Source organism: Cynara cardunculus, assembly GCF_001531365.2.
Source record: "Cynara cardunculus var. scolymus isolate 2C chromosome LG 4, CcrdV1, whole genome shotgun sequence".
In the NCBI taxonomy this organism is placed as follows: Eukaryota; Viridiplantae; Streptophyta; class Magnoliopsida; order Asterales; family Asteraceae; genus Cynara; species Cynara cardunculus.
In genome coordinates this window covers 20,012,113-20,028,676 of record NC_037531.1, presented here as the reverse complement: position 1 = coordinate 20,028,676, position 16,564 = coordinate 20,012,113, and the positions used below count along the sequence as shown (strand labels likewise).

General features: G+C 37.7%; 5 protein-coding genes and 1 non-coding gene across 14 annotated transcripts; 5 read left to right on the top strand and 1 right to left on the bottom strand.

The window, feature by feature from the left end:
* The first annotated feature begins 978 nt into the window (after window positions 1-978).
* LOC112511669 (dormancy-associated protein homolog 4-like) lies at window positions 979-2,247 on the top strand. The gene is made up of 3 exons (XM_025117375.1): window positions 979-1,417; window positions 1,568-1,667; window positions 1,766-2,247. The coding sequence occupies exons 1-3, from the start codon at window positions 1,168-1,170 to the stop codon at window positions 1,791-1,793; spliced, it is 378 nt and encodes a 125-aa protein (XP_024973143.1). The 5' UTR covers window positions 979-1,167; the 3' UTR covers window positions 1,794-2,247.
* A 65-nt stretch (window positions 2,248-2,312) lies between these two features.
* On the bottom strand, window positions 2,313-3,122 carry LOC112511668 (acyl carrier protein-like). The gene is made up of 4 exons (XM_025117374.1): window positions 3,020-3,122; window positions 2,823-2,906; window positions 2,628-2,747; window positions 2,313-2,551 (listed from the first exon to the last, which is right to left on the bottom strand). The coding sequence occupies exons 1-4, from the start codon at window positions 3,086-3,088 to the stop codon at window positions 2,420-2,422; spliced, it is 405 nt and encodes a 134-aa protein (XP_024973142.1). The 5' UTR covers window positions 3,089-3,122; the 3' UTR covers window positions 2,313-2,419.
* Window positions 3,123-3,821: 699 nt separating this feature from the next.
* On the top strand, window positions 3,822-3,894 carry TRNAA-UGC. Its single transcript has one exon. It is a non-coding gene; the product is annotated as a tRNA-Ala (tRNA).
* Window positions 3,895-3,959: 65 nt separating this feature from the next.
* On the top strand, window positions 3,960-6,504 carry LOC112511811 (adrenodoxin-like protein 1, mitochondrial). 8 transcript variants are annotated; one of them, XM_025117593.1, is made up of 8 exons: window positions 3,960-4,018; window positions 4,291-4,375; window positions 4,671-4,747; window positions 4,982-5,046; window positions 5,577-5,683; window positions 5,748-5,797; window positions 5,979-6,061; window positions 6,137-6,504. In XM_025117593.1, exons 1-8 carry the CDS (start codon window positions 4,010-4,012, stop codon window positions 6,249-6,251), a joined length of 591 nt encoding a protein of 196 aa, XP_024973361.1. In that variant the 5' UTR covers window positions 3,960-4,009; the 3' UTR covers window positions 6,252-6,504. The 8 variants fall into 8 exon arrangements, 7 of the variants coding, with proteins under 7 accessions (XP_024973361.1, XP_024973362.1, XP_024973363.1 ...); XM_025117594.1 differs by having other exon boundaries at window positions 6,127-6,504; XM_025117595.1 differs by having other exon boundaries at window positions 5,748-5,856; window positions 6,127-6,220.
* A 1,718-nt stretch (window positions 6,505-8,222) lies between these two features.
* On the top strand, window positions 8,223-13,501 carry LOC112511004 (ABC transporter B family member 19-like). Its single transcript, XM_025116358.1, has 9 exons — window positions 8,223-9,314; window positions 9,396-9,450; window positions 9,536-9,711; window positions 9,802-9,966; window positions 10,051-10,346; window positions 10,443-10,759; window positions 10,859-11,082; window positions 11,162-13,066; window positions 13,150-13,501. Exons 1-9 carry the CDS (start codon window positions 8,223-8,225, stop codon window positions 13,495-13,497), a joined length of 4,578 nt encoding a protein of 1,525 aa, XP_024972126.1. The 3' UTR covers window positions 13,498-13,501.
* Window positions 13,502-13,987: 486 nt separating this feature from the next.
* LOC112511755 lies at window positions 13,988-16,173 on the top strand. 2 transcript variants are annotated; one of them, XM_025117488.1, is made up of 5 exons: window positions 13,988-14,612; window positions 14,694-14,900; window positions 14,971-15,062; window positions 15,163-15,819; window positions 15,909-16,173. In XM_025117488.1, exons 1-4 carry the CDS (start codon window positions 14,034-14,036, stop codon window positions 15,809-15,811), a joined length of 1,527 nt encoding a protein of 508 aa, XP_024973256.1. In that variant the 5' UTR covers window positions 13,988-14,033; the 3' UTR covers window positions 15,812-15,819; window positions 15,909-16,173. The 2 variants fall into 2 exon arrangements, with proteins under 2 accessions (XP_024973256.1, XP_024973255.1); XM_025117487.1 differs by having other exon boundaries at window positions 15,163-16,173.
* The last annotated feature ends 391 nt before the right edge of the window (window positions 16,174-16,564 follow it).

Below are 16,564 nucleotides of genomic sequence, written 5' to 3'. Positions count from 1 at the left end.
TTTTTTATATTTAAAATGAGATGTTTATCCTGTATTTGATTGTGTTTATTTGCAGTTAGTTACACGAATTCAGATATGAGATGAAATCGGATAGGGATGAACGGGTTTAAGAGTTTTTAAGAGTTTAAGAGTTTTAAGAGTTTAAGAGTTTTTAAGAGTTTTAGTCAAATGCTTTATAATATAGTATAGATATACTGTGAAAAAATATTTTTAATATTTACGATTTATACTTTTATAGTTATTTGTTTTTATATATATACTATATATTTTGGGGTTAGGCTGTCCAAATTGCATTGTATAATATGTTTTGAATTAATATGTTCTTGGGTTTTTTTTGAAATTTATATATACATATATTAATTCAACCTTAATTTGAGTTTCTGGACAAGAAAGAAGGTAATCATTTGAAATTTCATTCTAAAACCCATCTTTTTTTGTCTTTTCATGGCTTATGATCTGGCAAATTTGTAGTTTTCTTTATTGGTTTGAGTGTTTATCTTAAAACTCAAGTTTCTTGGTTCTTTGCTCTTGGTGTAAATTGAATACATTTGTGGAGTCGTTTACATATGTTGGATTTTAAACTGTCATACAATTTTTTCATCGATAGTCTGTAATTGGAACCATAACTCTTATTTATTCAAATTGTATTAATATGTAAAGACTAAGTGTAACCTATATCATCGTTAAATCTTATCTTATAAAACCAATGAAACTTCAAAATCGTTAAAATTCATGGCTCTCATCGCGCACAACTAGTTAACGAGTTGAAAAGTAAAAGTAAAAGAGCAGGCAGATGGATGAGTCAGTCTGTGAGTAGGAGGACAAGTGGCATATGATGGAGGTGGAGTTGGTCCGAAGTTATCTAGGAACCAAACCAAACTAAATAATTACAAACCATCCAAAATCATGCAATCTTATGTTTATAAACACTCCATAATCAGCCTCCCAATCCTACCACCGCATTACCACCGGTCCTCTCTTTTTCTGTTTTTTTTTTGTTTTTTGTTTTTTTAATTAATAAACGCTTCTCCTTCTGTTCGTAACAGTCGCATTCAGGTGGCGCCACCTTCTCACCTCCAACCACCACCTTAATTCCGGTTGTTACAGGAAAGAAACGAATACCATATACATCCAACAACATCATCAAATTAACACCACCACTTAATCATGGGTTTCTTTCGTAATCTCTGGGACGAAGCCCTCGCCGGCCCTACCCCTGATTCCGGCATCCACAAGCTTCGCAGGTATAACTCTCTCCTTTCACCTTCTAATAATCCTCCCACCGGAATCCCTCCACCGGACCACAATACCCCCATCTCCCGTACCATCACTATTCTCCGAACCAACAGTCTTTCCAGTTCCGCTTCTACCCCATCTTCTCCGGCTGGATCCAGTGCTGCTGGTTCCCCTTTCTCAGGTATTTATACATATATATATATATATATATTTATCACACTAGCTAGCTCGCTCTTAATTAATTTCTCTTAAACATACATACATATAATATATACATATATATATATATATATATATATAGACAGATAATTTGTTCTTGTTTGGTGTTCAGCAACATCCCCTGGCGTGGATTTCAAGAAATTGACACGGAGGAAATCTACCGCCGACGCCGTGAACCGCAGGGGGTCCAAAAGTCCTACTGGTTACGATTGGTAATTAATTTGTTCTCCTTTTCTTTTATATATAATATATATTCTCCATCATTAACTAGGTTTTTAGAATTACTACATAACATGGGGGATGGTTGCAGGATCGTTCTGACTTCTCTGGATCGTTGAATATTCAAGAGCCAATCAGACGACCAATTAAGGATTCTCAGAGTAACATCTTTTGTATAAATATAACCACCTCTGTGCAAATCCCATATATGTATGTTTAATATCGCAGCCCATGATATATAAAAATATGTATAAGCGATGTGGCGTAACCTATATATATATATAATTTACTAGTATTTAATAAGATGAGATGCTTCTGTAGTCGCAGATCAATGGAGCCATTACTGCATGCCTCAAGTTTCAGGAAGAGGAAAACCACAACTGCGAGCTGCTCCTTTTTGATCTTTGTATATATGGATTTCTTTCTTTCTTTCTTCTTTTACTTTCCTGTTTTTCTTATTAGTCTCTGTAAATATGAATCATATGGTTGATCCATCCGGTTCTTATTCCTGACATGGTTACTGGTTCTTGTAAATTGAAATGACATGAATGAAGCTCCCATCGTTGTATTATACTATAGCAAGCATCACAAGATTTCTTTATTTTCTGAATGAATTTTTGTCAAGATGCCAACTTGAATCCATTTATTACTACTTTGGGTGGTCTAGATTCAAACCCAGAAAAAAAGAAGAAAGATGATACGAATAATCTTGACATAATTCAGACAAATTAACCAACTAGCTTCATTAATTAGTCGTCTCAGCTGCTTTTACTTTCTCAATTAAATCAGCAGCATCTTGAACTGTAGAGATGTTCTCAGCTCCACTTTCTCCAATCGAGACTCCAAACTGTTCTTCCAAAGCCATCATAATCTCCACCTATTTGATGATCAGTTAAATAAATTCATCTTCAATGGAAGAAACCGATTAAAAAGAAAGAAATTAAGGAACTTACGGTGTCGAGAGAGTCAGCACCAAGATCAGCGAATTTGGTTGCTGGGGCGACTGTGTTCTCATCGACCGACAATTGCTTGGCAATGGTGGTCTGCACTATTTTGAGAGTCTGTGGTAGAGCCTACACAAATTGAAGGAGCCATAAATTATTACTACACCTAATTAATCAGCTAACTACAGATGTATTGTTTCTTACAGCAGAACATGAAATTTTGGTGTTGAAGCAGTGGGATGATCTTGAGTGTGACTTGAGGATGACAATTACTCTACTTTTTCCAGCCTGCATGCATGAGAAACAAACAATTAATTAGTTATGTGTGTGTGTGTATATATATATATATATATATATATATATATATATATGGTAGGTAGCCATAAGAGATATATGTATACCATGGTGAACTGGTTGGATTGAAGTCTAGATGGAAGAAGAAGGGTGGCTGAAGTTGAAAGGGAAGCCATGGAATTAAGGTCAAGAAGAGGATTAACAGATGGCTTGAATAATATGTAGTGTGGATTGGGATTCATATATAAATAGAGAGAAAAGTGGCGAAAGTAACAAGGCAAGCCATCTTTTGGGCGGTCAAAACCATGCACTCCTTTCCTTTCCATCGAAGTTATGGAAAGAAACACGTACTAATCGATATTAGTTCTATGTAACTTGTAGTTATTGTAAGAGAAAAAACAATTGCAGCCGTCCTACTACATATACTACTCTCTGGTCAATATATATATATACACACACATAGGTAACAACTAATTATCATGAATGAGGAAGGAAACCTCCACGAAAATGAAAATCGAGGAACATCCATATAACCGTTCATTTGGATGGTGTGCAAACGCGCATACAAGTAATTTGTATCATGCACACATACATAAAACTAAAAACATGTTCAATTACTTGTATGCACATGTACATACCGTCCATTTACTAGGATGTTCCTTATTTCTTTATGGTTTTTTTTTCGGGAACCTAAGCCTAGAGTATGTTTGGTGTTTGTACTTCACATTCGTTTTATATATAAAATAATTACATGCAACAAATTCAATAGTTGTGTCATGCAGAATTTCAATACTAAAGCGTTGACATGTACATCGACATTTGTATATGGGCAGGATCAGAAAATGAAAAAAGGAACATACCGAAAAAGATATTAAATTTTAGGTTTATGTAAATGACAAGCGACAGGTAGGGGATGTAGCTCACATGGTAGAGCGCTCGCTTTGCATGCGAGAGGTACGGGGTTCGATACCCCGCATCTCCATTCTTTTTCTATTTTTTTTGGAAAAGAATTCACTTATTTATTTATTTTTTAGGTCGGTTCTTAAGAACTCCAACCCTGACCGACGCACAAACAAAACAATTGCTGATTCTTGCCTATGTTGAAGGTACCTTTCTTTCAATCCATATGTCCCATGTTTTTTCTTTTTAATCCCAAGCCTTTCGTCACTGTCGTAGCTTGTTTATGTGCGTTTTTACGTGGTTCTGGTTGGTTAAGCGATGCGATTTTGCGTTCTTTCTTCTGGGTTCACTTGGATTGTTACCAGAAAAAGCAAATCTCTTGTTTAAAAAATGGAATCTTTATTTTCTCTTTAACAAAGATTGTTAATTTGTTTCTGCAATCACCATCTCTAATCTGGCTTGGCTTCTTCATCCGGAGGTTGTGTGGTCTCTCTCTGGAAATACCATGTTCACTTGTAAAACTTTGCAACTTGGACCTCAAGCAATCAAAGGCTTGTCCAAAGGTTTGTTTGTCATCTCCACTCTTATGCTATTCTTTTTTTTTGCTTATATCTGTATAGAATTGCATGGCAGTGTTGCGTCCAACATATATACTGAAAAAGCACCACAAATGCTGTTTTAAAAAGAAAATCTTTATTGAATCCCATTCCCAGGCTGAATACTAGTGATAACTGAAACTTTTAATTGGGGCACGAGTTATTTTTATATTGAACTTGTCTGTTTCACTACTTTTGGATTTAATATTTTACACTATTTGCACTTAGAACTGCTTCATAACCTTTTTATAATTGTCTCCAGTTTCCCGCATTTTGAAATCCACATCCCCCGCACTAATTACACCAAGGAAATCGTATGTTCAGAATTTTTGTCTGCCGGTTAGTTCTTCCTATTCCAAAGTATAAGTTCTGAATTTTGCTGTTTCGGAATTGTAAAATGGCCTTGGTTGTTAAATGAGAGCACCTTTGCAAGACACAGGGATAAACAACGAATCGTTTTTACTACGGGAAGCAACTCTCTTATGCATGTTTCAGTCAATATACCTTATTATTGTCATATGTGAGCATACATGATGTCTTGCTGCTACCATTAACTTGAATCGTTTTTGTTAGGGCCGTGAACGATTCTCTACTACCGCAACTGACAATGCAGAGGGTGGGAATGAAGAAAACCAAAAGTGAGTAGAAACTTCCAACGTGTTTTTTGCTGTTGAACACGGGTAACCAGTTTTGTGTAAACGTAAACGCACATTATAACTCAGAAAAAAGAATACAGATGAAAATTGTTTTATTAACTTGAACCTGGTGAAGGGAGAAATGAAGATAGAACATCATAACAGATGAAAACTATGACACTAGCGATAAGATGCTATTTTAGCACATTATGTATGCAACCCACCCCCACATTGATAGAAAATGAGATTTGTGAGCTTCTTATAACGCGAGCTACCAATAACTTTTACCATGATTTTAGGTTGATTTGGAAATTTCGGGCTAGTCTTAGTCTACTAATTGTGCCTTTCAGTTTCTTGTTAATGCATTAGGATTGTGAATTCTCATACTGTATAGAATAAGAAAATATCTTTAGTGCTACAAGATGGGAAGCTCCCACTTCGTTTTCTTTTATTTTTCAAATCCATGTATGCAGCAAGGAGACTGAAAACTTGAAAATACAAACTTCTAATTGAGACCTTTGTTGAATATTCAGTATCTCCGTGACATTTGTTGACAAGGATGGAGAGGAGAAGAAGATCAAGGTCCCCATTGGAATGTCTATGTTAGAAGCAGCCCATGAAAATGACATAGAGCTTGAAGGTAAACATCACATTTCTATGTTGATTTAGCATCTGTGAGCTAATAAACTTGAATTTGATTACAGGAGCATGTGAAGGATCACTTGCTTGTTCCACCTGTCATGTAATTGTAATGGTATGCCATTGCGTGCAGATAAGCAGCCACAGCAATTCTCAGAGGCAAACCTCCAAAATGTAATTACAGATTTGTCCAGGAGCATTGCCTGTGGCTGCCAGACTACTTGCACTTAAAAGTACTTGATAAATAACATAGTACAGTTTTAGAAAGTCAACTAAACATTATCGCCATTTATCAGGATGTGGAGCACTACAATAAGCTTGAAGACCCAACAGATGAGGAAAATGACATGCTAGACCTTGCTTTTGGGCTCACAGAAACGTAAAAACATTAAATGTAATCGATGTACGATTAATTCATTTCATCACAATCTCATACAAGGTCAGTTGTATGCAGGTCACGTCTGGGTTGTCAAGTAATTGCAAGACCTGAACTTGATGGACTTCGTCTAGCCATCCCTGCTGCTACTAGAAACTTTGCTGTTGATGGCTACAAACCAAAGCCACATTAGAAATTCACATATAAGGAAAGGTTTTTGAGTAACCAAGGGTACGAATTTTAAGGCGTTTTCATTTTTCTGGTCCTAGAAATATTTCCAGGTAGGTTTTATTAACTATATTGGGATTTCATAGGAGCTTTGTCCATTATACTTCTGCCACCAGGATTTATGTAATTTTTCTGAAGGCTTTCAAAGTTTCATTGGCTTCTGTACAAGTTAAACAGTTATGTAATCACAATTCACACAAAGCTTGTAAATTTTCTAAGCATACAACTTGAAATTGATGCCAAGTGAAGTTGTACCATTGTACTTATATTGTTGGACTGACTATTATCAGACATTATTGATCTTTTATAACTATAAATACTGTTTATGTGATGCTCTATTTGGCATGTCTGCGTACTTCTTGGGTCTCTGGTTTAGTGCTCAGTATCAAATGAAGTTTCGGGTGCTGAAGTTCTTATGCATTAAACTGTTCTTCACCATGAAGTGTTATAGAGTTTAAACAAGTAAAGATGCTTGTTTGAACTCTATTAACACCATGGTGAAGAACAGTTTAACGCTTGTTTAAACTCTTGTACTTGATAGACAGCAAGTCTTTGATTGATAATTTTTCTGGGTTCAAATCAATTTAGAATAAAGGTTCCCATTCTTTAATCACTTGCTTTTGTTTGAATGTTACATCTCTTCTTTTCATTGTCATTGTTCTAGAACAAGGGAAGTTAACCAGCCAAGATGAGTTTGTCTTTGTCAGTTCAAGTCATTGATCCCCATCATGCGTGTGTGTATATATATATATATCGAGTCGGGTTCAAACGAGAACGATATCTATTTAAGAGAATAAGAGAACGGTTGAATCATATGTGATTTTACACTAACATCATATACAAAATCACATGTGATCCACGTGACTTTGTCATGTGGCTAGAAAATGCGGCCATAGGGTCGCCCACACACTTCTTTGGTTGTTAATGTAAAATCACACGTGATTTTGCACATGATTTGGTCATTTTCCTATTATCTTAATTAGTTAGCATTCTCATTTGATCTTCCACCCCCCCTTTCCCTCTCTCTCTCTCTCTCTATATATATATATATATATATATATATATCCATTTAAGTAGGAAACTATAGAGTTTTCTTCCGTACCGTCATCTATACAAGATCTTACATTGTTATAGTGTTATTTGGAATATTTTGATGAATTCTTCCCTTTCCCTCTCTCTCTCTCTCTCTATATATATATATATATATATATATATATATCCATTTAAGTAGGAAACTATAGAGTTTTCTTCCGTACCGTCATCTATACAAGATCTTACATTGTTATAGTGTTATTTGGAATATTTTGATGAATTCTTCCCTGGCCAGGTTGTTGATTTAGAATGTACATCATACCTTGTAATTAAGGTTGATTTTTTTTAATGAAACTCCATTTTCTCTTGTGCGTGTTTGCATATTTTGTTTGATTAATTATGTTTAAAGACTTTTCAAAGTCAAATGCACATTTGAAAATTAAAGAATGTCCTGCCATTTGGCTCAAGTTCCTGCTCTTTAAACCAAGGAATTGGTTTAAATTAACTTTATTCATCTTTTGTGGTTTGTTTTTCTTTCATTTGACTAACCAGTCAACCCATTTGCATGCTTCTTCAGCAACCGACACTTGGAGATTATCAGTGATTTGTTATATGTCAGCAAGCATGCAAGTAACTTAATTGGTTTCTCGTGTCTTATTCCTATTTATATTTATAAAAAAGTGGAAACTTGTCATACCAAGAAGAAGAAACGACACTGAATACATCCATGGTATAACCAAGCAAAATGTCGAAATTATTAAACAATACCTTCTATAAATGCCGGCAAACGTATAATCTATCAATAAAACTCCTCAAGGGAATTATTGACCATTTCTGACATAAAACAAGAAAAAGACTGAACAACTTCTGTTCTTATGCATGTCATTCTAATATTCTTTCTTCCATGGCTGAATCTTCCTTCGAGATGGACCACCAGGCCACCCCCATTTCCTACCGGCCTCACCACACAACTCCGGCCCACTCCCACCGATCCCCCCGTTTATCGTTCTACAGCCCTCACACCTATCCATTCCCAACATCTCATAGAACCCGTTATACTCGTGTGCCTCCCACCACTCCTTTTTCATCTGACAATGACCGTTCATGGCAAGACGAGATTTCATGGCAGTTTGAGCCCACAGGCTGGCAAGACGACCGTGGAACCATGCTTAGTGCTGCACTAAGTCCATGGACCGGGCCAGGAACCTCACCCTCCCCATCCCCTACACCTGGCACCCGTGTATTTCGCCAATCAGCTAACGACTATTACCTTTCTCGTACTTCAAGTAGTGATCTTTACTTTCATAACTTCACTAATCCGTATTATGAACATTCCAGTGTCTTGTCTCCTGGTAGAATTGAGCTCCAAAGCTATGTGGCCGAAGATACTCATAGAATTAACCATCAACCAGATGGTAGTTCCTTTATTGGCGGTTACATCAAGTCTCCTACTTTTGCAAGAATGGGAACTAGTATTAATACCAAAAGGGACCATTTGGCAGATAATGCTGATCCAAGTATGATTGATGATGATAAACAGAATGAAACACGAATAAAAGAACAAGATCCACGATGGTTCTCTGTTTCTCGTGCCTATGTTGATCAGGATATGGGGAGATATGATGGTCATAGTAGTCGTCATCATGGGATTTCCTTTACAAGTCATGACCATCATAATGTCAATGGTCTGAACAGTTACAGTCATGGCTATGATGAGGATAGTCAACAACTGTTTCGTAGTCCTCAGTATCTTCAAAGTTACGTGCAAGACGGAGACGAGCTTGATGAGGATGAGGTTGTACCGCCAAATACCATCGGGCTTTTTGGCTTGTTCAAGTATTCAACAAAATTGGACATGTTTCTTGTAATAATAGGCTGCTTGGGTGCTTTGATGAATGGAGGATCTCTACCATGGTATTCTTATCTTTTTGGAAATTTTGTCAACAAGATTGCATTAGAAACTGACAAGGACCAGATGTTAAAAGATGTCAGAAAGGTAATCCTTTGTTCTATAATCTTACTGGCATGACCTCATCTAGTTTTTACTCAATCTCTTTTTCTGACAAACGAACCTCAGGTATGTGTGCTTATGGCAGGATTGGCAGGATTAGTGGTAATTGGAGCCTATTTACGTAAGCTCAATAGTTCTTACTTTTCTTAGTGAAATCTGCTCATCAAGTACAATTCCTCAATAGTACTTATCTATATGATTGGCAGAGATTGCTTGTTGGCGATTGGTGGGGGAGCGATCAGCGCATAGAATAAGAACCAAGTACCTAAGGGCAGTTCTAAGACAGGATATCAGCTTCTTTGATGCAGACATTAGTACAAGTGATATCATGCATGGAATCTCAAGTGATGTTGCTCAAATCCAAGAAGTTATGGGAGACAAGGTATAACCTGTTCAATTGAAAAACAGAATCTCAGTCACTAGTTTGTGAGTTCAAGTTGGTATTTTACATGATAAATTTTCTGAAATGCAGATGGCACACTTCATTCATCACATATTTACCTTCATCTGTGGCTACGCAGTTGGTTTCTTAAAATCCTGGAAGGTTTCTCTTGCAGTTTTAGCTGTCACTCCATTAACAATGTTCTGTGGCATCGCTTATAAGGCAGTCTATGTTGGCCTAGCTACAAAAGAAGTGGTAAGAAATGAAAAAAAGCATCAATCACATACACTTCAACGTTTATATTTATCGCTTTGCCTATTCTTTATTGTTTATTTACAGAATTCTTACAAGAAAGCTGGTAGCCTAGCAGAACAAGCGATGAGTTCAATTAGAACTGTATTTTCTTTCGTAGCAGAAGAGAGTTTAGCAGCAAGATATGATGCAGTATTGGATGAATCAGTGCCAGTGGGAAAGAAACTTGGTTTTGCAAAGGGTATAGGAATCGGAGTAATATACTTGGTTACTTATTCAACATGGGCATTAGCTTTCTGGTATGGATCAATCTTGGTCTCAAGAAACGAGTTATCTGGTGGTGCAGCCATTGCATGCTTCTTTGGTGTCAATGTTGGTGGCAGGTAACTAACCATATAAATGCATGTACACACAACTTGTAGTCTTACAGTATAGTGCAGTACTGGTCAAACAGACTCTGATGCACATGATTTATGCAGGGGTTTGGCATTGTCTTTATCATACTTTGCTCAATTTGCACAAGGTACCGTAGCAGCTAGCAGAGTGTTTGAGGTTATAGATAGGATCCCAGCCATTGATCCTTATAGTACCATAGGGAGAAAGCCCACAAGTGTACATGGAAAAGTGGAGCTCAAAAGTGTTACTTTTGTTTATCCATCTCGCCCGACTGTCCCAATTCTCAATTCTCTCAATTTGGTGATTCCATCTCAAAGAACTTCAGCTCTAGTTGGTGCTAGTGGAGCTGGCAAGTCCACAATTTTTGCTCTTTTGGAGAGGTTCTATGATCCTGTTGAGGGTAAGCTGTGTTCCTTCCCATCTTTTTCTAAGATGGTTCGTGCCACAATTTAGTTTGGAAGATAATCTTGTTCTTATTCTCTCTATATACAAATCATAGGCTTGATATTGCTGGATGGTCAAGATATAAGGACTTTGCAAGTGAAATGGCTAAGACGTCAAATGGGTATGGTGGGTCAAGAGCCTATCCTCTTTGCAGACACAATTCTTGAAAATATTCTGATGGGAAAGGAGAATGCCACCAAGAAAGAGGCTATCACTGCTTGCATTGCTGTGAATGCACACAAGTTCATAAGTGATCTACCATTAGGCTATGACACCCAGGTTCAGAACATGTACTGTATTAGTAAAAATACACCACCCTTATGGTGTTAATAACTTCAATTGTAACTTCATGTAACAGGTAGGAGACAAAGGAACTCAGCTATCTGGGGGTCAAAAGCAACGTATTGCACTGGCTCGTGCAATGATCAAAGACCCCAAGATCCTTCTCTTAGATGAGCCCACAAGTGCCTTAGATCCCAAGTCTGAATCTCTAGTTCAACTGGCCATTGAGAAAATCTCAAAAGGGAGAACCACAATTGTGATTGCTCACAGGCTGGCAACTGTCAGGAATGCTGAAACAATTGTTGTTCTTGAACAAGGATCTGTTGCTGAAACTGGTGACCACCATCAGCTCATGGCAAGAGAAGGTGCTTACTTTGCTCTCATCAAGCTTGCATCTGAAGCTGTATCAACTAACCTCATATCTGAAAGAGATGAATTGGGTAAAAAGAATGAAACTTCTGGTACTTATGATCTATCAAAACCAAACCATGTGTACGAGATCTCAATGTCAGGGTACATGAAATCTGTTCAAGAGGCGAACGAAGTAGAAACACAAGAAGTAACCAAACAGAAATCATACAGGATTTCTGAAATATGGAAACTACAAAAACCCGAGGCCAGTCTGCTGTTTATTGGCATAATTTTTGGGATGCTGGCTGGTGCTATACTCTCCTTATTCCCCTTGGTTTTAGGCCAAGCGCTTAATGTCTATTTCAATCCAGACAAATCCAAATTAAAGAAGGATGTTGGCTACCTCTGTTTGGCACTTGTTGGACTTGGGTTTGGGTGTATTCTCACTATGACAGGTCAACAAGGTTTCTGTGGTTGGGCTGGAACAAAACTCACGAAGAGGGTTCGTGATTTTCTCTTCCAGTCTATACTGAAACAAGAGCCTGGGTGGTTTGACTCAGACCACAACTCAACCGGTGTACTTGTTTCAAGGCTGTCTGTTGACTGTATAAGTTTCAGATCAGTTCTAGGGGACAGATACTCTGTTCTATTTATGGGCTTGAGCTCAGCTGCTGTCGGCCTTACTGTTTCGTTTTATCTTGAATGGAGGTTAGCCCTTTTGGCTACTATTCTTACTCCTTTTACACTTGGAGCTAGCTATTTTAGCTTGATCATCAACATTGGTTCGAAACTAGATAATGGTTCTTATGACAAAGCCAGTAGTATAGCTTCTGGTGCAGTATCAAACATTCGTACAGTGGCAACTTTTGCTACACAAGAAAAGATAGTCCGGTCTTTTGAGCAATCTTTGTTGGAGCCCAAAGCAACTTCTGTGAGAAGATCACAGATTACCGGATTGGCATTAGGATTCTCTCAAGGTGCAACGTACTCAGCTTATACTCTAGTTCTGTTTTTTGGAGCTTACCTTGTAGAACAAAGCTATACAACATTTGGAGATGTCTACAAGATATTCTTGATCCTTGTTTTGAGCTCATTTTCAGTTGGACAATTGGCGGGTCTTGCTCCAGATACTTCAATGGCCTCCACTGCAATTCCTGCTGTTTTTGATATCCTTAATCGCAATCCATTGATTCATGGAAAAGGCAAAGACATAGAACGATCAAGGCCATTTGATGTGGAGTTCAAGATGGTGACTTTTGCTTATCCCTCTAGGCCTGATGTGATTGTGTTGAGAGATTTCTGTTTAAAGGTCAAAGGTGGAACCATGGTGGCGGTCGTTGGAGGGAGTGGTTCTGGGAAATCAACACTCATATGGTTGACACAAAGGTTCTACGATCCAATTCGAGGAAAAGTTCTACTGGGAGGAATGGATTTGAGGGAGCTTGACGTGAAATGGTTGCGCCTTCAAACAGCTTTGGTGGGTCAAGAACCTGCATTGTTTGCTGGTACAATACGAGAAAACATAAGATTTGGAAACCCCAATGCCTCATGGTCAGAGATTGAAGAAGCTGCGAAAGAAGCTTACATTCACAATTTCATCTGTGGCCTCCCGCAAGGTTATGAAACTGAGGTATGTTGTTAATATTTCTGCACAAAATCATACTACGTTTCTTTAAAAAATGTTCTTTAGCATAAAGATGGATACTTTTCTAGGTTGGTGATAGTGGGGTTCAACTATCAGGAGGTCAGAAACAAAGGATAGCAATAGCAAGGGCAATAGTGAAGAAATCAAAGGTGCTATTACTAGATGAAGCAACTAGTGCATTGGACTTGGAATCCGAGAAACATGTTCAAGAAGCGCTTAGGAAGATCACCAAACGTGCAACCACCATCGTGGTAGCTCACCGCCTCTCCACAATCAGAGAAGCTGCCGTTATAGCGGTGGTCCAAGATGGTAAGGTGTCTGAATATGGAACACATGACGCCCTCATGGCTTCTCATCTTGATGGTGTCTATGCTACCCTTGTTCGTTCCGAGATGGAAGCTAACGTTTTTGCTTAACTAATTGGCATGAAATAGTAATCTTTCATTTATTTAGTAAAACTGTCTTGTGTAAATAATCTGTTCATTTGTTAAAGATGATGTTTTTCTTTCTTGTGACAAATCTTGAAAGATGTTTCCTATTTTGTTAGTATTATGGAAGAAGGGTGTTTTAATTATGATTAGTACCTCAAAAGTCAAAACACTTATGATTAGCACATAGCAATTTCATTACCTCTCTAATGTAGCCATTTGCTCTTTCTGTAAAGAGACAGCTTACCGGGGACAGACCCCTTGGGTAAGTGATTTTACCGATTTAACCCTGCCCATCACCTATCAAAAGGCTAGACCAAACAAAGGTTATACTTGTCATTTCCTTTGTTGAAAAAGGTTTGCTGGTAGAAAGTACTTCCTTTGCTTAAAAGCCAAGTTAAAGTTGCATTATGGTAAGGTATACCATAATTTGCCTACCATTCAAAGCCATATAGATTCCTTCACGTTCATGTTTTAATACTGAATAGTTTCGTTTCTTTCTTTATTCTTTTTTAGAAAGAAAGATGGCATCTCTTACACCAGGATTTCTCCTGAAACTACTTCGAACTATTAATTCTAACATAAAAGTTCGTGGCGAATACCGATCCATCCTTTTGCAAGTCATCAGCATTGTCCCAGCCTTAAACGGGTCTGAACTATGGCCAAACCATGGCTTCTTCATCAAAATCTCAGATTCATCTCATTCCACATACGCGTCATTGTCCAAGGAAGACAACGAGCTCATTTTAAACAATAAACTACAACTTGGCCAATTCTTTTGGGTCGATAGAATGGATGTTGGAACTCCAGTTCCAGTTCTAGTAGGGGTTAGACCTGTTCCTGGACGACACCCGTTTATCGGGAACCCAAAAGATTTGATGCAGATGTTAGAGCCTTCAGAAGCTATCAAATCTAGTGAAATGGTGGAGGCAAAAGAAGAGAGCACGAAAAAGAAAATCGTGATCAAAGAGGAGAAAGTTACAGTTGCTTCAAGGTATATGCAAGGAGCTGTGGCAAAAAATGATGGTCTAAAAAAAGATGAAAATGAGAGTAATTCAAGGAACGGCACAATCAAGGGCAGACAACAGGAGACAAAAGGTCAGGTATGACGATATATCTCGAATTTAAATCTCTACACCAAGCGACAACTTTGTAAGAAATGTTTTGGTGTTTGCACATTGCAGGCACACACGACAACAAGTTTGCATAAGTTGTCTGATGCATTAAGACCACGGGTAGGTGCTGGTGTGAACGGGCGCTTCACAGAACCATTGACAATTAAGCAAGAAAACGTCAACTCAAACTTGGTGCAAAGGAGAAGAGATAAAAACCATTCTTCTGAAACAGTTTCTTGGTCCTCCCTGCCTCCTAGACTGCTAAATCCAGCCAAGGTATGTATAGTTTAGGCACATGAATTGATCTCGTATCAGAATCGATCTAACTTTGTTCATTTGTAAAAAGGGAATGATTAGAAGGAGAACCTTAGCTTCTCTTGCAGCAGCAGAAGCTCAAAAAGAAGCCATAACAGCAGCAAATCTTGTCAAATGCCTCCGGTAAGTTGGTTTATACTCTCATCTTAGAGCATTATAAGAAAGAAAAAATATATATCTAACATGCACTTAATTTGTTTTGTTGGTAAAAATCTAACATCAGAATTTTTGGCCAACTCTGTTCATCCGCGTCACATGCAAATCCGCACGAGTCTCTGACCAAGTTCTTTTCACTTTACGGACTTATAGAAGAAGAAAACGTGAGTGTCATCCCTAAAGAGGACAAATTACTTGAGTTTTCAAGTAGCTCACAAGAACCAGACAAGTTGAACAAATCTAGCAAAAAGACTGGGGTGGCTCGAGTTACAAGTACAAAGAAGACTCCAAAGACTTGGGTGGAGCTAACTGTTGCCGAAAAATTAGAATGGGCAAGGGGAGATGGTATGAAAGAAGGGAAAGAAGTGAGAGAAATTCTATTAGATGTGACACAATCTTGGTTTCTAGAATTCCTAGAAAGGGCACTTGATGTCGGGTTTCAAATGGGAAACCTGGAAACTGTCAAAGGGAAAGGAAAGAATCACAATAACATTGCAAACAAAACAGAGCCAAGTAGTCAGATCGCGGTGACGCTATCTCAGCTCAAGCAAGCAAACGAGTGGCTGGATAAACTAAGAAGCAAGATGATGTTAGAGGAAAAACAAGAAATGTTGGTGGAGACGATTGATGGTTTGAAGCAAAAAATATATGCTTGCTTGCTTGTCCATGTGGATTCAGCTGCAGTTGCTTTAGAAAACAGATGCGATCGCGTATGAACAAAATTGTATGTTTATTTATTCAAAGTAAGTTGCATGAATTGTAATCAGGATTCATGGCTATATTACTCATTACTGTGTGGTGTTTATTATCAAGGACGTGTGTATGAGAAATAGTGGGGTTTGAGACGTACCTGGGATTCCTTTGCTAAAGGAAGATGATCCAAGATGGAGAGAGAGAGTAGATGCGAAATCATGTAAGCTGATCCAGCATGGACCGTCGTCTCCCTCCCATCTTGCTTATTGTGGTTCTAAAAGAAAACACTACCAAGGGTGTGGTGCAGTGCTAGAAATGTGATATATATATACAAAATGTAATTTTAGATGTGCAAGTGTGGAATTGGGAGAGGGTAGGTGTGTTGGTGATTGTGAAGCAAGTAGGTGGGGGGGGGTGTTAAAAGGCTTCTAGTTTTCATATGTATATATCTCTCTCTTCAAGCTTTATCCTCATGGAAGCTAACATCAACAAGTTACCATATTTACATGTTGATATTCCTGATTTATGACAAATTCCAGATTACAAAGGAACTATGAGGTCCAGATTATATATATATATATATATATATATATATATATATAAACAAACACATTTTTAATCATCTGAAACTAACAAATCAAGAGAAGGATTAATAATTAAATTAATATATTTCTTCAATAACACAATCCCTTCCTCTTCCTCTTTATATTTATCATTTATAAATCTGAATATTTGAACCTAAAATAAGTTAATTTACTCCCCTCTATTCTATTTTT